This window comes from Vigna umbellata, chromosome 3 (genome assembly GCF_029865625.1).
Source record: "Vigna umbellata cultivar VRB3 chromosome 3, Vumbellata_1.0, whole genome shotgun sequence".
NCBI lineage: Eukaryota > Viridiplantae > Streptophyta > Magnoliopsida > Fabales > Fabaceae > Vigna > Vigna umbellata.
This window is the reverse complement of record NC_142167.1, coordinates 7,079,206-7,106,920: the sequence shown is the minus strand read 5'-3', so window position 1 is coordinate 7,106,920 and position 27,715 is coordinate 7,079,206. Positions and strand designations below refer to the sequence as shown.

Here is a 27,715-nt window from a genome sequence, read left to right as displayed (position 1 = left end):
GTGCACCGTTTTTAAATCTCTCAAGTGTCTCTTCCGAGAAGATGCTGATGCTCCTCCTCCTGCGAAGCCTCCAGATATGGTGTCGATTCGTCCTCAGACTGACCTCTCTCTTTCTGGGTGTCGGGAGCGGCTTCGGGATCGTCGTCTTTGTCGATCGTCTCGTAGAGACGATCGTTCGGGACTTCTCCTCGAGGTTTCATTCCGACTTAGGGTCGCTGCTCGGGATGTCCTCTCCTTTATGTATTTTTGGAGGTATCCTGCACGGATGAGCCTCTCTATCTCATCTTTCAATAGGTTACACTTTTCGGTGTCATAGTCGTGGTTCAGATGAAGACGGCAAGGCTTACTCTCAACAGCATTCTTTGGAGTGGATTTCCGCCGAACGGTGAGGAGTTCTGCGTGCAGGGCCTCCTCGAGTACTTTTGCTCTAGGTGTGTTAAGGACAGTATAACGATCGTACTTGGGTGTCCACCCCGACTCCTTTCGAGGAGGTCTGTCAGCTTTATAGTCGTTGGACGATCACTTCATTTCTTTTTTGTTACCGCTGTTAGGATTTTCTTGTTGTTGCCTCTTTCGGGAATTTCTGATGTCCTCAACGCGTATGAATTTTGCGATCGTTTCCTGGAGCTCTTCCATAGACTTTGGAGGATCTGCATACAACTGTTCAGCGAAATATCCTGGCCTCAAACACGAAGGCAGATTATTTATTATGAACGTGTGATTCACGTCTTTTACGCGTCTGGCCGCCTCATTGTACCTCTGCATGAAAGCTTTCAAGGTTTCATCTTTTTCTTGTTTAGTGTTTACTAGTTCATCTTTCAGGGATAATGAAAAAGCCCTGCATATGATTGGATTGTTATCGGTATAGAATGCCACATCATCTATGAAATTTCGGAGATGGTTGTTCGGGTCTGCTGAGCCATCATATCTCTGTAGTGGTGGAGGGGGCTTCTCTGCCATATTGGTTTGCATGATTGCCTCCGTAAACGGAAGCAGGTTGGTAAGTCGTAGAGAAGTGGGGCCTTTCCTTCCTCCTCCCCCAGGCTCGGAAGGTCCCCCGTGGTGGCTTACTTCGTTATCGTCTTGTTTGTTGGAGGCCGATATCTCCGGCGGAGGTCGTTGCGTTCTCAGCGCCGCAAGTTCCTCTGTTTTTTTGTGTTGAACTTCTTGTTGTTCTCGTATGGTTTTCGCCTGCGCTTCTACCTGTGCCTGTAGTTGCTTGATCAAGTCTCGGGTGTTGTTTTGTTCCATAGCTTTTGTGGTCTTCTTTGGGTATATCAAGTATCGGTCCCACGGTAGGCGCCAAAATGTTTCAATATAATTGTTGAGGCCGAGATGCGAACCTGATGAATAACGTCTTCTCCTTCCCGCAATGTAACTCTCCTTATATCTTCCTCTTGCACAGGGCCCTTCAGGGAGAATGGAGTGGGTACCTGCAAAGACACTCCGACGCTCAAGTCAGAAAAAGGAATGACGAAACCTTTTTAGTTCAATAATGAAAAATTAATCTTTTCTCCCCTCTTTCTGAATTATCCAAAACGTACCTGTTTCTCTTATGGTTTTTCGTATTTAACCTAAAAGTAAGATAAACCGTTTACCTAAAAATCCGGTTGGTTGGAGAACTCAACCGCTTGGAAAACTCAACCGCTGGGTCGTGCTTGATACTGGGTTAGTTGGTTCCGTGATTTGCGATATCATGGCCAGATATTTCTAACCACTTATTCCTTAGTTTATCCGAGTTAATTGATCCAGTCTGAATAAAGCTGGCCGAACGTCTGTTGACTCTTACCTTTAACTGGGTTGATTTGACTCATGTTGATCGTTTGGTTTAAGTAACAGATGATCGTTATTAAGACGATTGATGTTAGGAGCGACAATGACGAGCGTATGATATGGCGATCGTCTCGCTAGCATTATCTTCTATGATATCACGGTCGTTCTGTCTAGGAGGTTGACGATCGTTCGGAAGTAATCGTTTGAGTACTCGTTAATATTTGACCTGTTTACTTTTGAGAGTCGTCCGGGTAAAAGTGATCGTTCAATTGCTAGTTCGATTGACTGTTGACAATAGCTCGACACAGATTTTGAAATAATATTTATTCAATCATTTAATATATGATTTATTGTAGTAGTAAATTGGAAGGGTAGCTAAAGTTGGGGGTGCAGAAAGAAGCCCCCTTGGACAAATTGCTTTAGGGTAGAGAGCAGAGGCGAGGCCCAAATAACATAACAGCAGTTTGCATTCCAATGGGCTAAGTTAAATGTTGTTTGATTTTGTTAGTGATAAATATGAGAGTTTTAAAATGAGTGAGAGAGGAAGAAACATATGGGAAGGTGCTTTAAAGTATAAACGAAAACTATGAGTGGGTGGGGTCCATGCATGTATACATACATAGTGAGGTGAGAAGAAACAAAAGATGGATAGCGATTGGCACGAATTTGGGTTTGGGTTTGAGAAGAAACATTGACAATTTTATTGAGAATCCTCGTCTTTGGTCGGTTCATTTCTGCACATAATATCATTATCATTATGCCACTAAATCACTGCCTACACCTTCCATTATTTCCACCACCCACACACACCAACAACACTTCAATTTCCCACTATATTTAACATTATCAAAAAACTCTCAAGGAACCCTTTTTAGAGTAGCTTACTTTCCTATCACCCATCCTTCTAAATTCAATTATCAACTAATAATTAGATTAAGCACTTTTAAGACCTTTTATAATTAAGGTATCTATTATATATCTTTCATTGATGTTAGTCTTAAAGAAAAGGAAAGAAGATTGCATCTTATTCATGTCTTAGATAATTGGAACAAGTATAGAAGATAAGGTATATATTGGACTGAGTTTGTATATTACACAACTTAATCTCTCAATGACAGAGTGAGATTTTTATTTTAGGTAATAAACTTTTCTTTAATTTCATTGTACATTTTTAAGAGTAAATGATAGTTACATATATAATGTTTGAATTTTCATTTCCATTTTTTACATTATTTTTTTTTTCTTAATTCATACATGATTTAGTAAAACTAAAACTAAAAATAAAAGTAAAACACTTTCACATTTTAGTACAGATAGAAAACAAAATAAGAGCAAGAAACGTTTATTCTCTACCAAATATATATTCTTCTCTAAATTCAAGAATGATATAGCATCAAGTAGTGAGTGCTTGTGATCCTATTATTTAAATCTAACACCAGCTAAAGTGATTGTTATTTTAAAAAATTAACAACAAGATTAAAATATTAGAATAATAATATCTTTTGTCATAATAAAATGGAGAAACCAACAACTCACATTAGAGACATAAGACAACTAAACACCAAACAGTTTATATTTTGCTAAAGTGGGTGAAGTCATACAGGAAGAAGAGAGAAACATTTGAGGAAACAACCTTCTTTTTTTATATTATAAAATCTTTTATATTATTTCTTTGACCATTCATGTAATACTATTTTCAAGAAACTATTTTTTGATGTATTACACTTTTTCAAGGAGTGAACTAAATTTTCAAGGTTTAGTACAGAGTATATAAATGGCGTTGAGTTATTTTTAGATTTTGCTTACAGTAGAGGAAGACCTCAAGACATGAGATTTTATGTCCATGTGCTAAATGTAAAAGTTGTATTTAGACAAGACGACATGTGGTATATGACTATTTGATAGCCACGAGAATTTTAAAAGCGTATGATAGTTGGATTCACCGTGGAGAAGAAATAACTTCACCTACTAGTAAAGAAGATGATGATAGATAATGAAGATTTTTGCAAGATGATATTAATGTCTTATTATTTAAAAATATGGTAGAAGCAAAAGAAGTCGTAGAGGGTCCTAACAGTGAAGCTAAAAAGTTCTACCAATTAATTAATGATGCAAATCGTGAAAACTTCTCCACATTATCTTTTAGCTTTATTTATTGAAGTGTTTTCATGGTTGGAGCAATTTTTATTCACTGATCTCTTACAATTACTAAAAGAGGTCATGTCTTACTTGAATATTCATGTATCTTTTAACAAAAGAAATACCATGATTAGTTATCTAGGTCTTAATTATAAAAAAATATGCATGTCCAAAATATTGCATATTTTGGCAATAGAATGAGAATATAGATATTTGAAATGTCCGTAAATCTTCGTCATGAAAGAAATTTTTTAAAGTCAATTCTAAGGTCGAGAAGCTAAAATATGAGCATAAAGTTCTTACTGTGAAACTTTTTATTGATTTCTAGAATTCAAAGACCCTTTATGAGTTATTCAATCAATTGGAGAGACATTCCGCTTATTTAGTGTGAAGTGTTAGGTTTAATTAAGGGAAGGATTCATTGAACACAAGACCGGAGCCCAGTCACATAAGGGATTAATATCATTTTCAACCCAAAACCTTAAGACAATGGGTTAATGGGTCTTGACCTTTATATAATGTTCTATTTTCTCATTTCTACTCAATGTGGGACTTAGACTCACACTTGATTCTCAATAATCTCCCCCACAAAGGTGGGTTCCTTCCACATTGATACACTCCTCCTCTAGCAGAAGAATTCTCAACCACAAGTATTCCTTCGTATCGTCATTCATCTTAACAAGACACACTTACCTAGAACCCTTACGAGGAAGACTTTTGATACAGGAACCACATTTTACTCGTCTGAGTCAGCCACCAAGACTAACCATCGACTCTGATACCCCTTGTTAGGTTGAATTAAGGGGGGGGAGTATGGGGTTTCATTGGGAAGACACACCACCAATGAGACCTGAGCCCAACCACATAAGGGATTGACACCACTCTCAACCCAAAACCTTAAGGCAATGAGTTAATGGGTCTTTACCTTCACATGGTACTCTACTTTTTCATTTCTACCCAATGTGAGACTTAGACTCACACTTCACTTTCCAACTTGAAGCATGAAAGAGCTTTGATAGCCTTCATAGACATTTTTTTCGTTGGCTCTCACAATGCCAGACTTGGCCCAACTAGTGATGGCTTTAATCCATTTAGGACCATGAGCATATCACATAACATGTAGCTTATCATGATGTACAACCTTTCAGCTTGGTTGTGCATGATATCTGAATATATATTGTTATCGTTGTTGATTCCTAGACCACAATCAACATGAAATGATATTGATGTATACCTTTAACTATTAACTTAAGAGTTAAAAGATTTATGGGAGTTGAGAGTAGAGACATATGAAGCTTTAAAAATGAAACCTTTCAAATCTATGAAACTCTTTTATAGATTATTTGTGACTATTTCGAATATGTTATGTTGTTTGGTTGGAGCACCAAAGGAAGATTAACTTATGCATATTACAATTATGACACTAATTCATCCTATTTGAAGCTTAACCATAAGGTGTATGAAACATCATTTTTTTTTACTAATGAGCCATCCTTGGAGATGTAATAAGAAGTCTTTTAGTGGAAAAATAAAATTTAGGTCTACACCATGCATGTTAGTAGGGACAAAAATTTTTGAGATATTAGAAGATTTCATCAATGAATTTGGAGATAATGGAAAAAAACAAAGAAAGTCATGGTCCATGGAAAAGATATCAATCTTTTACTTGCCTTATTGAGCAAAAAATAAAATGTCACAATTTTGATGTAATGCACATTGAGAAAAACAAATGTGATACTATTTTATGGACTCTTGTGGTAGAGTTTTCATCAGTCTATTTTTCAATGAATGCTCATGAGAAATCTACCTTTTGTGGTGTTTTTAAGACTACAAATTTACCATATAGAAGTACATCAAATATTTCAAAGTGTATGCACATTAATAACTGAAAAATGTCTAGTTATAAAAGTCATTATGCACATTTCATGTTGCATTACTTACTATTAATGGTAATGGAAAACACTATGCCTAATATAGTTGCTAAACCCATAACTCAATTAGGATCATTCTTTTTCTTTATATGTCAAAAGGCTATACAATTTCAAGATATGGATTACTTGGAAGAAGAAGTAGTACAAATACTTTGTTAGTTAGAGATGATATTTTCACCTAGTTTTTTTGACATTATGGTTCACTTACCTAATCATTTGCCAAAAAATTGAGAGTAGGCCCCCTTGTTCAATTTCGATGGATGTATCTCATTGAAATATATTTATGTAGACTTAAGATTTATGTTCGTGTAGAAATAGTGATGCCTTGTATCTCAACTAAGAGGAGAGAGTGAATTGGTTAGCCCTTTAAAAAATTTTATTTCAAAAGCTTTTCAAAATCTTTGAGGTTTTCTTGAAAACAATTTGGCAAGTATATGAACAACAATAAAAGAGAAGGAAGAGAAAGATCAACACAAAGATTTGTATCAACACAAAGATCAAGCCTACATCCAATCTTCCTTCAACAACCTTAGTTGAAGGGAACCACTATAATGATAGAGTTATACAAGAAAAATACGGAGAACTCCCCTCTCAATGCACTCTCCTTCCCCAACTCAATATCATCTATAGTACAAGATGTGAATCACCTCACAATCTCTTAACCCAGAAAGCAATCCCAACTTTTTGTAACCTTTAGAGCAATAACTTTAAATGCAGAACACACAAGTTCTCTTCCTAGCTCACAGCAATAGGGAACACAATCCTCTTGATTGTGGGTAGACGCTGATCCTCAAAGAGTACACCTCAAATGCAAAATATGATCAATAATGTGTAAGCACGGTTATCTTGCAAGAATCTTGATGAATTTCTTTCCAAATGAGTAATCTTGATTCTCCAAGAAGTCTAGAACGCTCTTCCAATCAATACTCAACAAAAAAAAATCAGTTATGAAAGTGTTAGATCATTAATTCATTAGTGAAGCAGCGTGCAATGCGTCTATTTATAGAATTTTCAAACACTGACGTAGTTTGATCGATTACGTTATTAATGTAGTTTGTTTCTGCTTTAACAGTTTTACATCTATTTCAGATTTAACAGATTAAATGGCACATGCAATCGATTATGTAAATCATACAAGCCAACAACAAACAAATATGTTCGTAATACAACAACAAACAAATGGCACATGCAATAGATATAGCTCCCCCTATCAACAATTCGTAATAAAACTTATCCAAAGTGTTCTATTCCTAAAGGGTATTTGGTAGAAGAAGTTTTAACTTTTTGCTTAAGACATTTGTATGGAGGTATAGAAACTGTAAAATCAATTGTTGACTAAATCACGAATAGTATTTCCTAAGGCATGTAGTTTCACTGTCATTATGAACTTATCCGCGGTGTGTTGTGCAAGTCCCCCAAGATACAATAAGAACTTCCCATAAATTTTTGAAGATCTCAAAACTAGCAAGGAACTCTAAAGAAAGTAAAAGAATAAATCCAAGATAAAAGGAGGATAAGAAAAGAAAGGAAGAAAAACTAAGAAGTTAATTTGTGCAATAAATTTTTCCTATTGAGAAGGGAAGAGAAAGTTTTTATTTTTTTGTGTGTTTAGGAATGCAGGAAATGCTCTATTTATAGAGCGTGAGACAATCCCTTTAGGTGAGAAACTTGGTCAAAGACCATTGCCAACAATAATGAATAACAAATAAATAAATAAAATTGAACGTTGCATCATAGAACGTTTTGCCAACAATAATGAATAATAAATAAAAAAACTGAATGTTTGCACTTTTGAACGTTGCCCACATTAAAATCCAACGTTTCTTTTGCAATACATTATTATTTTACAACAATTCCCCACATATTACAAAAGAAAGAAAAAAAAACTTTTATCTTGGGTTTCATAGGTTGTAACACATCAGAGCTGGTATAACAAGCTATATGAATCAGTCTTAAATCAAGAAACTTAACGCACATTGTAGTTGGTATAGCAAGCTATATGAACCAAGGACACTTTGACAAGTGTTAGAGGTTTATCAATCACAATGCACCTCCACAATCCTTGTTGTTATGTTGTGTTGCGCTTATTAGGCCATGTGCGTGCTTGATATTCATAAGTGCTCTAGAGATCATGCCAAGATCTCATGCAAGCGGCCCTACTTGACACTCATGTAGGTGATTTCATCATGTGTATGTTTCAAATCATACACCACCCATAAGGGATATGAAAATCATTAAGAACTTTGTTTAAGCTAAAATTCTTTCACCATATAGAATTTTAATGACAAAGTTTAACCTCTCATAATGCAATCTCTAACACTTTCAAACACACCATAAGAATGAACATATAATTGATGTTTATAGATAAATCTTGTTCCCACCATCTCCACCTGAACTTGTATTTGGGTCAAGTCCTCTGCAGTCGCCATCGCTGTCTTCAAATTCCTCCCTATCAACCCACTCAACAAGATGTCGTTTCCAACTGCATCGAGAAGACTCATACCATTCGCGAGCACCACATTCAACACCAACCAATTTTGAAGCCCCACGAACACCCATAGTTATGCCACCGATAAAGCAAAGGCTTGCAACTACTTCACCTTCACCACTGGTATGATCCTTCCTCCCTCACATTGGCCTTTCGATCCTTTTTCAGATTCATGAATCCCAAAACCAAAAATTGTTGACTAAATCATGAACAGTATTTCCTGAGACGTGTAGTTTCATTGTCCTTAAGGACTTATCCACGGTGTCCTACACAAGTCTCCCAAGATACAATAGGAACTTTCCAAAAAATTCTGAGGATCTCAAGACTAGTAAGGAACTCTAAAGAGAGTAAAAGAATAAACCCAAGATAAAAGGAGGATAAGAAAAGAAAGGAAGAAAAACTAAGAAGTTAACTTCTGGAATAAATTTTTCCTTTTGAGAAGGGAAGAGGAAACCTTTTTTGTTGTGTGTTTAGGAGTGCAGGAAATGCTATATTTATAGAGTGTGAGACAACCCCCTAAGTAAGATACTTGGTCAAAGACTGTTGCCAACAATAATGAATAATAAATAAATAAATAAAATTGAACGTTACACCAAAGAATGTTTTGCCAACAATAATGAATAGTAAATAAAAAATTGAATGTTTGCAATTTTGAACGTTGCCCACATTAAAATCCAAAGTTTCTTTTGCAATAAATTATTATTTTACCACAAAAATCAGGTTAAATAAAGAAAGTCACAATTATGACAAAAATGATTTTTTTGAAGTAGATCAAATTGAGTATTTTTCAATTCATGGTCGCCCTATAGGTAAGAAAAGTAACAACAAACAATTTTCTATTTATTTGGCATCAAAAGCTCAAGTTCATCAATACTTCTTATTCAATGCGATGAAATCTGATTAAAGGTCAAAACTGAAAGTCAATCATTTAATGAATGGTTCAAATTGGGCTTTGAAAGATGATGTCTCATATCAAATTAAAAAGGGTGTTGCTCCCTCCACCACCACCCTATACTTCCTCCACCTCCCCACATTATTTTAAATACAATTATATCCTTAAGTTAAAAAGATTTTTACTTTTACCCTATTTTAAATAATTTGAAACCCTAATTTTACTTTCCCAGCACCTACTCACGGAACTCTCTTCCCTTTTCCCCATTTTCGTTTCACCTCCCCACTTCCCGCACTTCCATTCCTTTTTCTTTCCCGTTTTTCTTTTGGTTTGAAAGCTTCCATTGCCGCCATGGTGTGAAGGAGCGTCGTCGCCATGGTGTGGAGGAACATCGAGGAGCGTCCAGAGCATCAACCAGCGTGAGAAAGTATACATCAACGGATGTCCCCTAATAAAACAAACTCTAAAATAAAAAATGTAACCTTTAAACGGATGTTGACATCCGTTGAAGGATGTTGACATCCGTTGAAGGTTGTTGACATCCGTTGAAGGATGTTGACATCCGTTGAAGGATGTTGACATCCGTTGAAGGATGTTGACATCCGTTGAAGGATGTTGACATCCGTTGAAGGATGTTGACATCCGTTGAAGGATGTTGACATCCGTTGAAGGATGTTGACATCCGTTGAAGGATGTTGACATCCGTTGAAGGATGTTGACATCCGTTGAAGGATGTTGACATCCGTTGAAGGATGTTGACATCCGTTGAAGGATGTCACCTCCGTTTACGTTTTTGATTTTAGGGTTTTATTTCAAGGTTTATTCGAATACGAGGAAGCACGACATGCACTGCACCACTCCACGCACTGCACCACGAGAGCGACACTGCACCACGAGAGGGAGGACTGCTTGATAATTCTTTCCACCACCACCAACGTTTGCAACTTGTAGTATCTCACAACGACGAAAGAAAGAGAGGAAGAAATATAATGTTAAAATGAAAGAAAAGTATTTTACTCATGTACGGGACTAGAATAGGTTATTAGTGAAATATGTTGTGAATGGGTAAAATTAAAAAATAATAACCCTAAAAATAAAATTTTACTGAGGGACAAAATAGTAAAGGGGAGGTGGAGGGAGAAAGGTGTGGTGGTGGAGGGAGCAACACCCAATTAAAAATTTCTCTAGAGACCAAACAGTGTGACAAAGACTTTTTTGGTTACCTCATTAATTAATATAGATTTCATACTATAAAGCAAGATGTTAAACACAAAACTCAAAATTATGACATAACATTGGTTTCATTAAGTTTAATTTTTGTAAGAAAAAAAGGATGATAATAAAAAGTGTATGAAAGTAATCCTTTTATACATATTTCAACAAAAAGTGTTTAAGAGGATCCTTTCATGGATATTTCAACAACAAAAAATGTATCAAAGTGATGCTTTTTGTGCTAGCTTCTCGAGTTCTTCATTGATTCTATATCCAAGACCCTACATAGATAAACATTATGTTATTTATGTTCATAGGTATTGCAAGTAAGGTTTGATATTTATTTATTTTTTTCTATAAAAGATTAGGATAAATGATTTAGATATGAAAGTGACATGATCATTATCTTGAATTTTATGTAGAGAGCGTAGTTGGTTGAGAATTTGTTTGAACTATAGAATTTGAATGGTGTTGAGTTTTTATGTGATATGTTAATCTTCTAACTAAATTATGCATGTTATAAAGCTTCCTTGAATTGAGTTTTGAATATGGTTTAGATAAATAAGGTAAATTTTTATATATTTCCTTATGAAATTGATACGAGCATAAGCTTAAGTATGCATACTTTGAGTTAAGGGACTAAGGTTGATTTAAAATGAGTAAAGGTTGATGTTTGGGAAAATTATGATTTTGATTGATCCTTTGAATTGATTATAAGTTGTATTGTTAGGGAGCTATAAGGTTGGTCTAATGGTAAAAGTCGAAAAGGAGTACGAGAGAGGTCGTGGGTTCAACACCCCCCTTATTAAAGTTTTTGAGATATAAGGTTGGTTGGAAGGGTTTTGAAGGGATGGTGGTCACTAACAAAGTAACTCAACTTCTTTGATTTGTCTAATTTTTGTTCAAGCTAAAAAAAATCTTCTTTTAGTCTTTTTAACTAATTAAATATGTATGTTTTATAAATACAAAGTGAATATTAACTTTTTTTATTACATTTGATTGATTTATGGTTTTATTTAAATAAGTTATATATTGTATTGCAATTTTTTTATTGAGGTTTATAAAATTTATATGAATTTGTGCTTAAGCATCCATGATGATAAGTCAATAGTTGCTTGACTTTTTTATTAAGTATTAATAGCCATTGCTTTAATCATAGTTTAAGTTACTTTTTTATTAAGTATTAATAGCCATTGCTTTAATCATAGTTTAAGTTTCACATGTGGTTAGAACTTGATGGAGCAGTTGTTTTACAAACAACATGTGTAGATGTGCAATATAAGTTGTTATGAACTTACTATGGTCCATTATTCATGAGTTCGCTTATAAATTCAAGTCTTGTATTGGATCATATATAGTACTCTCTAGTAGGACATACTTAAAACAAGTTTTCTAAAAGGTCTCAATCAAATTTTTACTCCTTATATCATTGATGCGTAAATCCATGTGTGATCTATACAGTTGTTGTATGCTAGAATTTAAGTAAGCTTGACCTATTGTAGTTTGATTAATTAAAATGCTTTTTTACATACAATTTATGTTGAAAGATTTATTTCAATAGTTTACTCTTGCATGTGTTATTTTACTTTTGTGAACTATAATGATTATACTATGTATACAAGCACTAGATATAATTATAAGAAAAACATATAGAAGTAAATAGAGTTTTCCTTTTATTTTAATTATATTTCTATAAGATTCTTTATATATATTGTTTTCGTAGGATCGAAATATATCCTAGATCGATCCTACGAGAAGCTCTCCTAGGTGTCCTTCCTTCTATCTCAAATATACTCATTTGTTAAGAAGTATATTTTTTTATCTTATCTCTTGTAAAGGTGAGACTTCCAACATCGCTCTCACGTCGAGGCATATACATATCGAGCAATCCGATAACGAATGAAACAATAGACCTAAGAAATAACAAATTTTAATAGCATACCTCTAATTTATTGCTTTGATATCATGTTAACAAGTAGACTTTTTGGTCTTATCTCTAGTCAATTTGGGACTTCCAACATTCTCCCAGCATTGAGATAGCCTGAGATGTACCACGTAGGCAGAATGAGATTTACCAAGCAAAGATGTCTCAAACATATAGGTGAGGGTGGTGCTTACAAAGATAATATGACACCCAAGCCAGATATATGCATATAGGTGAGGGTGGTGCTTACAAAGATAATATGACACCTAAGCCAGATATATGTGTACGAAAATATTAAATGTTAGAATGAATGTGTAATAATTACTTATGCATAATTTTTTTTATAACATCCCAATTTAGTATATTTACTCTACAAACTAAATTATTACAATTTAGGTATTAAGCCAATCACATAAGTATATAATATTCGTCCTCTTAAAACTCAAGAAAAGTTTTAAAATATATATTAAGTTTTTCAACATATGGAAGTGTTATACAATATATATATATATATATATATATATATATATATATATATATATATATATATATGTATAACATGTTTTGACTAATAACTTATGTATTAATCACTTTGTCAATATGCTTAATCTTCATGTGTGTACAATCAGGTTTTTAGGCGTGTTTGTTACAATTGAGATGTTTTCGCTAATATATTATTGAAAGTTGACAAGATCATCTTAATTATATATATATATATATATATATATATATATATATATATATATATATATATATATATATATATATATATATATATATATATATATATATTAATTAGAGTTTTGGTTGTATTGTGTGTCTACAATATATTAAACTAGTGTTTATTTATATCTACTTATTTTATTAGTATTATATTGTTATATTATGTGTTAAAAAAAATCATTTTATACATTATTTATTTAAAATACAAATTTTAAATTTGAAATGTAGTTTTAAAGGAATGTTTATCCTTTAAAGTGTACGCAAATTTATTAAAACATTTATCTATGAAAACTCAATATCTTTTAACTAATTAATTTACGTTATATAACAACATATTAAAACTAAGGTTTAATGTATTCGAAGGTTTCTATTTATGTAAATTTGTATCAATTCGGTCTCCGATTTCTAAAAGAGTTCAATTGGGTCTCTTTTTATGTAAAATTGAATCAATAAAACCCCTGCCGTTAAATTCTGTGGATGGTGTTAAAAATGTTGTCTGGTGGCTAAGTGAGGTGACATCTCATAAGCACGTGGCAAATAGGTGGACTTAAATGATTTTTTAATTTAAAAAAAGTTTAAAAAAGTCACTGCCACATCACCACCCTGACACGTCGTCATCATCATCTCTAGACAAACCCTAATTTCTCTCTAAGAAACCCTAGTCGCCACACCATCCAGCACCGTCACTGCCATCCTCGTCGGCAATCGTCCTCTCCAACGCATCACGCGCCACCACGAAAGCGTCTTCTCCCTTCTGTTGCACCTTCATCACGGTCGTGCAAGCAGCACTACCGTCCAATCTCCACCACAGAATCGTCCACCATACGCCGATTCTGCAGATCGCGAATCGCCACTCTTCTCCACCACTAACCGCGCTGCTGCTTGCCTCCACTTGCAACCACAATCAGACCTGCAACCAAACCAGAAGCCAATAACCTTCAAGCGTCGTCACCGCCGTCGCACCATCTACAGCGACGAGATCATCTTCTTCACCATCAATAACTAGAAAACCACAAACAGATCTGCAGAAAACCAAGATCCGACCACACCCTAAATGTTGCCGTTGCAGATTGCGAACGTCTTCTTCCACCTCGCGCAGCTCCAATCGCGCGAATCGCCTGCAGATTAACCCAAGAACGACCCACATATCTTCGTCTTCTCCATTGACGCACCAGAAACGAAACTCGTGAGTTCTTTCATTCTCCATTACTTGCAAATCAAACGCAGAAACAGTGTATCAAATCATAGGGTCAACTTCCTTCAAGCCAGAATCTCAATCGCGATCCTTCATCCTTCCTTGAAAGCAGCTCACGGCACAAGAAGCCTTCCCCTTTCCCTCCAATCTAAAACCCTAATTTTGGGTGAGGAAGGGGCTGACACGTGGCAAGGCCTCATTGGCCACGTCCATCTGGTCATTATGTGGACCTCTTTATGTGCCACGTGCTTATGAGATGCCACCTCACCTAGCCACCAGGCAACATTTTTAACGTCGTCCACAAAATTTAACGACAGAGATTTTATTGATTCAATTTTACATAAAATGGGACCCAATTGAGCTCTTTCAAAATACGGAGACCCAATTAATACAAATCTGTAGAAATAGGACCTCCGAAGACATTAAACCTAAAACTAATTATTGTATTTTTTTTTCTATTTTCTGGGTGTTAATTAGTTTTAGACTCTATATTTGTTAATTATATATATATATATATATATATATATATATATATATTAGTTATATATTAATTATTTTAAAATATATAACCTTATCATAAGTAAAACTCGTATAAGGGGATGGTAGATAAATATAATAGTCTTATTTTTAAGTCAATATATGATTTATACTTGGAGAAAATTATTCAAAATACATTTACCTTTTAAAAATAAAAATTGTGATATTTGAAAATACCAAAGATTAAAAAAAACAATAAAAGTCTACATAAAAAAAAAAGCATATTTTATATCAAAAGCAACAAGTTTTAAACCTTTGAAAACGTTCACTAAAACTTGTAGCCGGTAAGTTGGACACCGTTGTTCAATTAAGTGAGTTTTAAAAATCTATTTTATTTTCTAAAAATGCAATTTATTCCAGATTATGTTAGAATTATTTGATCCAAGATAAAAGTTAAAATGATCTAACAATTTTAAAAAAAAAATACAATTATTTGTATCTGGTGAGTCTAGTCACTTTTACTAACCTTTGCAAGAAAAAAAATACAGTTATATTTTCAAGCATATTATTATAATTAAGTTTAATAGTGTTTCCATATGGCTGATTACAAATAAACTTTTCAATATAATTACAGCAAAAGTCAACCAACTTACTCCACAGGATAATTTGTAATTTTATGATAAATGTATTTACATTTGGAGAGTTTCACTTTTTTAGTGCCTAACAGTTATGCATTGTCAGTATAAACTCTGTTATCAATCAATTACAGTAAGCTACGGCCGACATGAATAGTAAAGTTGAAATAATAATAATTATTATTATAAAATTCAACTAATACAGGATTATCTCTTTGTCTATAAGGGCCCTAAAACCCAATTTTTACAACACCATCACGATTTCACAGGAAAAGAATTTAAAAAAAAATATTGGTAAATGCGAGTTAGTAAAAAATTGATGCAAATAAATAATATTCATTGTTTTTAATAGTTAATATAAATAAATATATATATATATATATATATATATATATATATATATATATATATATATATATATATATATATATTGCATATTGATAAAAGAAAAATTAGCTACACATAAAAGTTTGTAAACATGTGTCTTGATATGGATTGATACCCTTATATATAATTATCTATTTGTCGTCTTTTGCCTATAAGAAGAAAAAACAAAAAAATGGGATTTCAAAATTAATACAGAGGGGAATGCCAACTTTATTAGTAATATGCATTGGTTTCATATTGAATGAATGAAGTAAATGAATAAATAAATAAAATAATAATAATAATAATAATAAATTATATCCCTTTTGCATTTTTATTTTATTTTTTCTTGTAAATATATTCCATTTTTTCTTGTAAATATATTCCATTTTTTCTAACTTATTTATATATTGGATCAATCTTTATATAATATATAGCTAATTAATTATTCTTAAAAATAAAAGGCAGACTTATTACTTGAAAGTTGTTTTTCTATAGCTAATTAATATTTTATAGAATTGATAATGCCGGTTCTTAAAATTGTTTTTCTGTAATCTTAATTCTTCATTTTTAATTGAATATAACTTTGATTCCTACATTTCTTCTATGCAATTTGATATTTTAAGTTTGGGTTAAATATTTTTTAGTTCCTAAACTATCAAGTAATTTTGGGTTTCATTTCTCTTTAAAAGTTTTGTTCATTTTCGTTCTCTTACTTTTGAAACTCGTACTTTAAGTCCTTAAAATGTAACGACGTTAAGTTTTTGGTGAGGTGACAAACGGCGAGTCATGTGTGATGTCACATAATTATCATGAAAGGTGGCATCACACATAACTTGTCGTTTGCCACTCACCGAAAACTTAACACCCTTATATTTTAAGGACTAAAAATACGAGTTTCAAAGATAAGAAAACGGAAATGAACAAAACTTTGAAAGAAGGACGAAACCCAAAATTGTTTGATAGTTTAGGAACTAAAAACATATTTAACCCTTTAAACTTTACTTTTTTTTCATAATTTTATTCAATTTTCATCATTAGAAATATATTGAACCAGTCTCAAATTATATATAGTAATACAACTCCCGCAATTATATATTATCATTTTCAATCTTACAAGAAAAGCTATAAGTATCATTTCTATGATGTCTAAAAGATAAAAGAATTACAAGGAAATGAACTAAAAATTTAATCAAATTACGAACACATAAAATTTAGATAATCAATTTTGTAAAAAAAAAAGTCGGGAAACCAAAACTATAAACAGTTAAAATTACTAGAAAAAAAATAAATTTTTTTGAATTTTACAAAAATAAAATTAAAAATCGTCTTCGAAAAATATTAGTTTATGCATTGTGTATATTGTTTGTATATTATGTGCTCAAATTTGAAATTAACCCTCGAAGTTGTATTATATTCCGAACATTTGGCATCTACACAATTTATTAGACTGAAAACGATAGATTCTCTAGATCCGGGCCTGTTAGTTGTCAAACCCAGAAAACTTTTAATAGAAAATTTTCCGATATTATATATCAGGTAAAAAATAATCTCCTTTTAACGTTTACAATCAATTAATGTTAATATTTAAAAATAATATTATTATATCATAAAAGAATTATTATAAGTAAATAAATATATTATATACTAAGGTTTTACTATATTGAAAAAGTGGTGGAGAGTGAGAAAAGTAACCAAAGACGTATAATCAAGATAATTGGTTTTATCTTTAATTGATATAAAATTTTTAATTTGATTTTAATACTAAAACATGAACTTTAAATCCAACTTAATTTTATAAAATTGACTTATAAAATAATATTTACACCTACACATATATTATACATTAACCTTATCCTTTAAGTATATAATTTTAATATAGTATACGTTAACCTTATCTCTAAAAGATACAGAACTTCAAGTCTACAATTTTAAGCAGCAGTGAGAATGGAAAGGTTTACGTGTAAGAGGCGAAATTTGAATGGTAATTAAAATGTAGATAGTGGGAGGGGGATTTTACCGAATGGCCCCTAAGTGATATTTACGACGTGATTTAGTTAGAGATGGTGAGAGAGGTAGCTAGGGAAAATTGAAAAATGAGAATGGAAAAGCAAAAGAAAAGTTGCTGTTTATGGTGGTAATTTGCACCTGGAAAGATGCATTGTTTAGCTAAAACATCGATGTCGAGTGCATGGTTTGGGCAAAAAACCATTCCAGCTTAGCTGGTCCTTTTTCCTTCTTCACATCTTCTCTCTTTCTCTCTCTCTTTCACTCCTTTCAAAGATACACAAACAAAGAAAGGGCTATAAATAGGAGGGATGGAAGTGGAACAAAGTCTATAGTGCAGTTTGATTTCTTTGGGATTACAAATTTTTCCGAAAGCTGAACTTGCCGGAGTCACACACAGGTTAGCCACCTCTCTACTTTTTTTACATTCTCTTCTTCATATTATAACCCATCATCAAACCTTAAACTCCTCGCCTCTTTTTCCTTCATCATCTTCTTCTTTCCATCTCCTCATCAACTTCTTTTTCTTACACTGCATCTCACTTTTATATATTCTTTGTCCAAGGTTGTTGTGTTTAAACAAAAGGGTGTTTTTGTTTGGTCTTTGTTGTTGAGAAGATCCACTTGAGAAATCACAAGGGTTTCTTTCTGGCCCTGGAGGGAGTGGGTGGATTTTGTTGCTTTTCATATATAGGAAAAGAAAGAGAGGAACCAGGCACTGACACATACATAGATACATACAAACAAAAAGACCGATGAAGGAAAAGTGTTATAACTTAACCTGCGCTTTCATAAAAGGGGCTACAACTGCACCGTCTCCAAATCTTGTTCATTATCTTAGATCTTGCTCATCATCATTTTCATCTCAATCTAAAACAGCATGTACCCTATTTAGCTACATGCCTATATACATACACATCATATAAAGCACACAACTTCTCTCATATATCATATGCATATTCTTTAATTTTCAACTTTCGTCCAAGTAAGATCTAACATGGATTTCATCAGATCTAGTTTTTGTTTCTGGTATATGTTTATGCATTGAACTTTATTGTTTCCTTTACTTTGTTTTTTGAAGGAAGAGTTGAAGAATATGGGGAGGGGAAAGATTGAAATCAAAAGGATTGAGAACACCACAAATCGGCAGGTAACGTTCTGCAAGAGAAGAAACGGGCTTCTGAAAAAAGCTTATGAGTTATCAGTGCTGTGCGATGCAGAAGTTGCTCTCATTGTCTTCTCCAGCCGTGGGAGACTCTATGAGTATTCAAACAACAAGTCAGTGTAGTTACCTTCCATTTTTCTCTTCATTTATCTTTATACACTCTTACTAAAATGCTTTATTAATCATTACATTACAATAAGTTCCATTATTATTGTCAGACTGCGTAGATCTGCGAAATTAAAATCTGAGACAGTGAAACAATCACACCCCTATATATAACATTTTTAGAACATAGGCAAAAAAATAAAAAATAAAAACTTTAAATTAGTGTTCCATCTTCCACCCGTAATTGGAAGCAGTTATTTAGGTCCAGGAACTTAATTAGGGTTTATGCTAACTGGTGGTTAAGGATTAAACGTATTTAATATTCTGTTTAAGCTCCTTAACTAATGCATTAAAAGCACTCATTGCTAAATTCCAAGAACTTAATTATAAGCTTAACTTATCTTTTAGTATCATAATTAGAAGCTACTAATTTTGTAGCCTTATTCCATTTGGCTAATGTTCATTTTCAGGCAATACTTCTTCCAAATTCTAGTTCCCTTTACTGAATTAATTTTATTTAGTAACCAATAAATATTATGGTATGCTTAGTTTATTTACCTCATATTGTGTATCAATTTTGCGTAATGTGTTGTGAAAATAACTCTATCACTTTAGAATACATACATATATATATATATATATATATATATATATATATATATATATATATATGTATGTATGTATGTAAAGTTATATATAGGATTGAGTGACCCTTAATAAAAAAATTTTAAAAAAAATAGTCAAGACTACTTTTTTTTTTCTTTAAGAAAAAAGAACTGGAAATATTATATTAAAATATTATTTTCAAATACTAATGCATGGTATGTGAATCGTTTTGTGCTGGGAACAGTGTAATTATTTGCAATCAAAAGCTTAATAAAAAGATTTTGTTTTGGAAATGAAAGAAAAAGAACATTCTAAAAACGATGAACATTCTTCCAAATTTGATGAAATCGAAACTGAGAACATGCTTTATTTAAATAAGAACAAATGGTTATTAAAGGGTTTGATTGGAAGCAGGTCAGAGAATTAATTAATCCAGCACATTATAATATTGTTTGTAAAAGTGTGAAACGAAGAAAGAAATTAAAGAGCGTAATGGTTATCGACCATGTGTAGTATAGTGATGATTTAATGATAAGGTGGACCTGCAACTTCAGTAACTTAACCAAAGACTCAGAGCAGACCTTGTAACGGTACACTTACTTTTGTTATATATCTTCTCGTACTTACGGATATATCATAAGTTGTCTTTTCTCCTTCTCTGTTCATGTCGAAGTGACAGAGAGTGATGATTTCAGTTGTATTGTACCCCTTAGTTAGGGTTTCTTATACCTTTTTCCCTTTGCATGAAAACAGTGAAACACTGTACTTTGTAGGATTTCCAATAACACTGTTTCATTACAGCGTATATATACCACACACACCATAAACATTTAATTGCATATCACATATTTCAAACCATTACTATACGAATTTATGTTTCATGCACCGTATTAATTAAGTATTTGGTTTTTAACAATTAATGTTGATGATGATAATGGCTGTGAGCATTATATTATATTATATGAATAATTGGACTCACCTACTATGCTGGCCAACAAAATTGTAAGACACACTGAGTTTGTATCAGTGAGTCAGACCCAATGAGCCAACCTCTGCTTCACAATGCCTCTTCCTTCTATTTCTTTCCTTTTAAGTGATATACACCACATGAGAATCTGTGCATGCATGCATGTGTATTATACATCCATAGAGAGAGAAAAGTGAATGAAAAAGTTTCACTTCCGCTCCCTTCAAATTTCTCTGATATCCAATTTGCTTCCTCAAACTTCTTTGCCTTCTTCAGTGAAAACAACCCACTTTTTTATCTTCTCTTTTCATCCACACTCTCTGTCATTTCAGATATTTTCTACCTTTTACTTTCACTCTCGCTCATCTGGTTTAGTTCTAAATGCAACAAAAGAAAAAGCAAGTTTCATCTGCACTTCGTTGTACGTTTATCCCCTACAACTTATTTTTCATCTATTCTCTTTTGAAATATATGAGTAAACAAGTTATTACAGCTTAAGATCTTGATATTTAGTTAGTAAATTATAGTTTTCAAGGATACACGTTTTGTTTAGTTGTGATTCTTACGAATACCATAGCTAAAACAATGAAGTCATTCCCGTTAGGGTGAGACATTACTGTGTACGGATCAAACGAAATTGCAACAAAAGGAACAGATCAGAAAAGAAAAAAGAGAAAAACACTGATCAAGTGGAGCGTGATCATTCCACTTACATTAGAGGTGGTATTCAAATTAGAGAAGAACAACTATGTTTTCAAAACACTAATCATGTATGCTTGTTTTCGGTTCCAACACGAAATCCTTTACATGAGTCACTGAAGAGATAATGCCCACAAGCACACTCATCATTAAGTTTTGCTAGGGTTTATATAAATAACATTGTGAAATGGAATTTTAAGCATTATATTATGGTCCTTAAAATTATAGTGGCATATGTATATATTGTTTTAATGACTTTGGTATGTTAACAATTTTCTATAATAACATTTTTATAATAGGTTATGTGTCACTGTATCATTGATTCATTTGAATTTGTAAAAAAATATTTGAAACTGCATTTTTTCAGATTGATATATTTTTAACTTATATTGTTCATAATTAAATTTTAGTATGTGATTATAAGTGATTATAAGTGATCCAAGTTCGTCAAGTTGAGAAAGAAACTTCGATTATTAAAGGAATTTAATATAATTATAATTGAATGAGAAAACCATCAGGTCTAAAAATATCTGAAATCCAATCCTTCCAACCCCTAGAGGGACTACTAAGTGAAAATGAATAATAACAAGAATTTGTGAAGGCAGAATAATGTATTATGCAAATGCACTCTCAACAAAAATAGTACATGATTTTTTTCGTTATTTTGGCGTTTGGGATTGCAGCATAAGATCAACAATTGAGAGATACAAAAAAGCATGTTCAGATCATTCGAGTACTAGCACTACCACTGAAATCAATGCTCAGGTAATTTCACGCACTGTTCATATGACTACATGTTAATGAAGTTTAATTAGTTTAGGCTTGTTCGGAAGAAACCATTATCTGTCAATATATCTATCTATCTTTCAATCTATCTATAAAAGTTCATTTATCTTTTTTCTTTCTTATTTTTCTATTATTGTTAAAGTGCTTATTGTTCAGTAAAAAATTGATTCAGCTTCATGAAGTGAACTACTGTTCTGAAGCAAGCCAGTGATGAGGAATTAACTTAGGAAGGAGTTTGAATTAGTTTAGTTTAATGTTGGAATTAAGGTAACTAATCTATTAAACTACTTAATGTCTTCTTTGTCATTGTAAAACAGTATTATCAACAAGAATCCGCAAAGCTGAGACAGCAAATACAGATGCTGCAAAATTCAAACAGGTGATTTTTTATTATTACCATGTTGTTTGTTCCTCTTAAATTCTTCTTAGAAAAACTAATGGATACGGGGCTTGATTCTCTTATGGCTTTTGCAGGCACTTGATGGGTGATGCTTTAAGCACACTGACTGTTAAGGAACTTAAGCAATTGGAGAATAGACTTGAAAGAGGAATCACTAGAATCAGATCTAAGAAAGTAAGATTATTGATGAACTAAAGAGTTTTATAACATCCATATAAATAAAAGTAAACTGCATAAACATACAAACTCACCTTTTTTGCAATTTTCCTTTCTTGCATCATAGTGGTTATTATGCATACAGTGATCGAATCTTGTCTATTTGCTAACGATGTCTTGATACTTTTTTCCCTTTTTCTCTAACTACACAGCATGAGATGCTACTGGCAGAAATAGAATACTTCCAGAAAAGGGTAATTGATCATGAACTAATTTCTCAACCTTTATCTGCCAAAATTTGAAGCTATTATATATTTTCATTTATCTGACTGGTAACTGATAGCATGCATTGTTATCTATCGGTTAGGAGATTGAACTGGAAAATGAAAATCTTTGTCTTCGGACTAAGGTAAGATAAAGTTGATAGAATTTCCTTTTCCTTTTTCCTCTTGGTCTTAATGAAAGAGATGAAAATGTTCTGACAAAAAAAGAATATAAAAAATTTATAGATAACTGACGTTGAGAGGATTCAGCAAGTAAACATGGTTTCTGGACCAGAGCTGAATGCGATTCAGGCATTAGCTTCTCGTAACTTCTTCAATCCAAACATGATGGAGGGTGGATCTGTTTACCCTCAGTCAGATAAGAAGATTCTTCATCTTGGGTATGCTCCTATTATCATTTTCTACATTTCATATGCATCATTACTCCATAATCATTATACTTGAATAATGATGCTTTGTTGTTTTGGTGAATGCAGGTGATGAATATGTAATAATATTAGCCAACTACCTATCCAATTAGCCAGCGGCTAAATGCATTATTACTACTCTTTCGATTGCTCATTAGACCAACTCATCTCTTACGTCGTTATTAAATTCTCTTTTTCAATATATATACTTATATTACTATATATATGTATTGATGATTCCATGATATGATAACAATCTATGTTGCTAGAAAATAATTAAAACAATAGTTGTGTATGAAGACATTAAGCTATTATTATGGCTTTTTATGATCGACTTTTTTTTTTTCTCATCTAAAAAAGTCATTTACATTTATGTTGTTCTTATTTTTTAGTATTTCAAAATATTTTAAGTCTCAACGTCAGCTATCTATCTATCTATCTATATATATATATATATACACTTATACATGTATCAAGTGAAGGATTTCAAAATTAATAGTTGGAGGTTTTGTTGTCTGGGAGAAAGGGTGGCAACCATATTGGGTTTGTAGAGTATGTGAATCTTAGGGTTAGGTAAGTGGGTATGGATTGAATAGCAACTTTATTGAAAATCTTGGGTTTGGTGGGGTCACATGCTTGATTCAGTTTTACTCTGATTCGTGTTCAGCTTAGGTTGATAGGTGTAAGAACCAACTAAACTTTAATTGAAGCAAGAAAAAGAACAATTTAAAGTGTGAAAATGTTGAATATTTGGTGATAGGAAGAAAGCCCATGCACACGTATTAAGTCAAAAGAAAGACGATGTAGATTTGACTGATCATGCTACATAATATTCCACGATTGTTAATGAGATAAGAAAACAATGCCTTAAACTAGTATTTAAGGTGAATTATGAAAAGGGTCACAACTCCATAAGTTGGACTTTTCTACTTCACATTACGAGAAGATTGAGGTTTCTAGATAAATGGATTGAATGGTTAAGATCATGTCTTGTCTTTAGTTGTGTGTCACTTCTAGTTAATGGAAGCTCCATTAAGGAGTTTGATGCAGAAGAGGAATTCGGCAAGGTGATCCAATAAGATCATTCTTATTTATCAGTTTCGGTAGAAGACTAAGTGGGGCTGATGAGTGAAGTAGTATAGGAAACAAATATGTTTACGATCTACGTTGTGCTTACATTAGATAATTTAGAATTTATTTATTTGAAGAATTTAAAATTCTTTGCATTAAAATTTGATAATTAAAAAAATAATTAGAAAGATATTGAAATTTAAAATTCTTTTGGAAGGTATTTCAAATGAATAAAATAGAAATTTTTAAAATATTTTAAAAATATAGGAAAATTTGAAATTTTACTTCTTTTTCATTCCACATTGAATCAAGTTGACTCCAAAAGGATCGATCGAGTTGACTTGGGTTTAAGACTAAGTCAAGTTGATCCTAATAGAAAGTCGAGTTGATTAAGTTCGGATTGATGTTCAAGATTAGTTGGCGTAAATTGAAAGTCGAGATGGCCACATGCCAAAGGTTAGGATAGGTTAGTTTGAGTCAAAAGCTGAGACGAGTCGAAGGCTGAGACGAGTCGATCAGATTAAATATTAAGACGAGTTGATGTAGGCCAAAAGTCAAGCCAATTAATCGAAGGGCGAATGTTGAGCCAATTGGGTGAAAAGCAAAAATTGAGTCAATTTGGGATAGGCTAAAGGTCTAACAATTTGGCCTAGGTCGAAGATCAAGCTGAGTCGGTCATGACTGAAAATTTAGACTAAACCTAAGTCGAATATTGAGACGAGTCGCCGTAGCTGAAGGTTGAGACGAATTGGGCTGATGGTCAACACAATTCAACTAGGCCAAAGGTCAAGATGATTAGTCTTGGCCGAAGGGTAAAACCAAATTATTTAAATATTTTTAGAATATAATTGTACCTTAAAAGATAAATCAAGTAGGTAGCATTTAACACTTGATTGGTACATTTGATTCCAAGCAGGTGGCATCCAGGGTCTGTCATGTATTAAGTTGTCTTAGGAAGAGATCAATGTTAACAAGGTTGAAGAGTCTTTGACTGTATATAATACAGTAGACAAATTAAAAACATAGACAATAAAATTAACATATTTATTATTGTTTGAGCAACAAGACAACAAAGTGAAATGATCAAGCTATGGGAACTACCATTCAAACCCCCCTCCCCCACCCCCCTCTACCGCCGCTGCCGTCTAAGACGTTGGAGACGATTTATCATAAAGTCATTAATTTTTATAATAATTGTACGGTATGTCTCGTTTGGTCAACAAGTTAGTCAAAAGGTAAACTCGTCAGTCAACCAAAATGTATTTTTACTATATTAACCTAGCGAACGAAAGGACAATTTTACCAAAAAGACTGAACGGTCAAGATGAAACATCTTAAAGCAGAAAAAACATTATGATTAAATTCTTAAAGAATATTATTGGAGTTTAGGCCATAATTAGGCTAGCCATAATAAAAAGGTCACTACAAAAGCTATAAATAGAAGTCGAGGTAAGGTCAATATAAAAAGGTCACTACAAAAGCCATAATAAAAAGGTCACTTTGAGCTTTGTCGAATGGTAAATCTACCTACGAGCTCGACAGAATGGCCAATTTACCTACTAGCTCGATCGAATGGCCAATCTACCTATGAGCTTCGTCGAATGGCCAATATACCTACGAGTCGGGCTAAATGGTCCATCTACCTACTAGCTCGGTCAAATGGTCAATCTACATACGTGCTCGATCGAATAGCCAAACCACATCGAGCTTGGTTGAATGACCAATCTACATGCAAACTATATAAGTCGACCAAAGTCCAACTAGGAGATCAAACGCGATCACATAAGTCAAATCAAACTTTTCAGACTACAGGCATTCTAAAGAGCATGACCAAAAAGGTCCATTAAGCCTCTTCGTTCTAGAATAGCCCAATCTTACATATATTAGGGCAATATTCACATATCATAACTAATCTCGGCAGTTTGGTATTTTCGTTATTATTTATAATGAGGTATCATTTTATTCTTATCAACTACTTTGTCATTATATATTTGAAGTAAGTATTATTTCAATGATAACAGAGGTCTACGACGCAAGTTGATTCTATAAATACAACTAGTATTCTCCAAGGAATACTTACTTGGTAGTCACTCATACTCACTACTATATTCATAAATATTCAAACTCTCTTATTGACTTGAACATCAGAGAACTACAAAAATTCTTAAAATTACTGATGAAATTACGGATAGATTTTATCGACAGATTTTGAAATTTTAATTACTAATGAATGTTACCGACGAATTTATTACCGACGAAAATTTTTTTCGATAAATCCGTTGATAATGCTTATTTAATTGAAAAATCTGTCAATAATCACGAGTCAAGCCACCCATCACCACCGCAAGAGCTTCGTATTCCACCTGGAAACACAAAACAAACCCAAACACGAAGCAAATCACGATTCAACTTGTGGAAAGAAATCCCAAAATCCAGAAACGTGAAACCAAAATCTCGTGTTCTTCTCCCTTGCACAAAGCCCAAAAATTAGATTGAAGATATTGTTTGGAACTTGTTTATTCTTCTGAATTGTTAAAGATAAAAAAAAACAAGGAGAACAGAGAAAGAAGATGAACCAGATCGCGATGTTTACCGACGAATTTATTGATGGCAAAATTTGTCAGTAATCACCAACAAATTTACTGTCGGTACTTACCTATGTCTAATATGGTAGGTATAAATTACTTACACTAAGTATTTGTGGGTAGAAATTATTTTTTTATTTTGTATATGTATGTAGAATATCATAATGCTTTAAAACATATATTTATAATGAAAGCATTTTTAGCTTTTATCTATATTAACTCATGTTAATTAGCAAGAAAATAAAGTGGTAGGTACACCTTTACTTATATCACTTGTGGTTATGATGTTGTTGTGTTTTTTTGTTGTTGTCTACAACATTCTAAGCTGAGACCTTGAATCATTGGGCTCATATTACTACAAAAACGTGTTTCGACGTCAGTTATTTTGACATTTAACATCAAACCAAACTTCGACGTCATAACGGAAGACTTTAGAAGAAAAAAGTGACATTGAAAGACATTGACTACCATGGAATCCAACGTCTTATGATGACAACTACAAGGGGATCTGACATCCTAGTCCGTTGAGCACATACTTGAACCATTGAACGCAAGTTTTTGGGGATGGGAAAAGGAGGCAAATAACATTGGCATTACCATAGTCGATGTCAATTAATGTCTGTTAATGCAATAACGTCAATCCTAGCTTCTTTTAAAAAACAATTATTTATTTTTACAATTTTACCAAACCTAAAAGCAGAAAACCATCACACTTTAGCATT

The 27,715-nt window shown here is 32.8% G+C and overlaps 1 protein-coding gene across 2 annotated transcripts; it reads left to right on the top strand.

Moving 5' to 3' along the window:
- The first annotated feature begins 18,005 nt into the window (after nucleotides 1-18,005).
- Nucleotides 18,006-23,687, top strand: STK (K-box region and MADS-box transcription factor family protein). 2 transcript variants are annotated; one of them, XM_047321660.2, is made up of 9 exons: nucleotides 18,006-18,162; nucleotides 18,844-19,040; nucleotides 21,988-22,069; nucleotides 22,408-22,469; nucleotides 22,565-22,664; nucleotides 22,859-22,900; nucleotides 23,014-23,055; nucleotides 23,156-23,310; nucleotides 23,407-23,687. In XM_047321660.2, the coding sequence occupies exons 2-9, from the start codon at nucleotides 18,859-18,861 to the stop codon at nucleotides 23,408-23,410; spliced, it is 669 nt and encodes a 222-aa protein (XP_047177616.1). In that variant the 5' UTR covers nucleotides 18,006-18,162; nucleotides 18,844-18,858; the 3' UTR covers nucleotides 23,411-23,687. The 2 variants fall into 2 exon arrangements, with proteins under 2 accessions (XP_047177616.1, XP_087964970.1); XM_088108844.1 differs by lacking the exon at nucleotides 18,006-18,162 and adding an exon at nucleotides 18,728-18,747.
- Nucleotides 23,688-27,715: the final 4,028 nt, after the last annotated feature.

What these genes read in the sequence shown, in the direction of transcription:
- STK (XM_047321660.2), top strand. Translation starts at nt 18,859, where the DNA reads ATGGGGAGGGGAAAGATTGAAATCAAAAGGATTGAGAACACCACAAAT. An exon ending in TAGAATACTTCCAGAAAAGG is followed by an intron (nt 22,901 to 23,013) that starts GTAATTGATCAT and finishes TCTATCGGTTAG; the next exon opens with GAGATTGAACTGGAAAATGA. An exon ending in ATCTTTGTCTTCGGACTAAG is followed by an intron (nt 23,056 to 23,155) that starts GTAAGATAAAGT and finishes AAAAATTTATAG; the next exon opens with ATAACTGACGTTGAGAGGAT.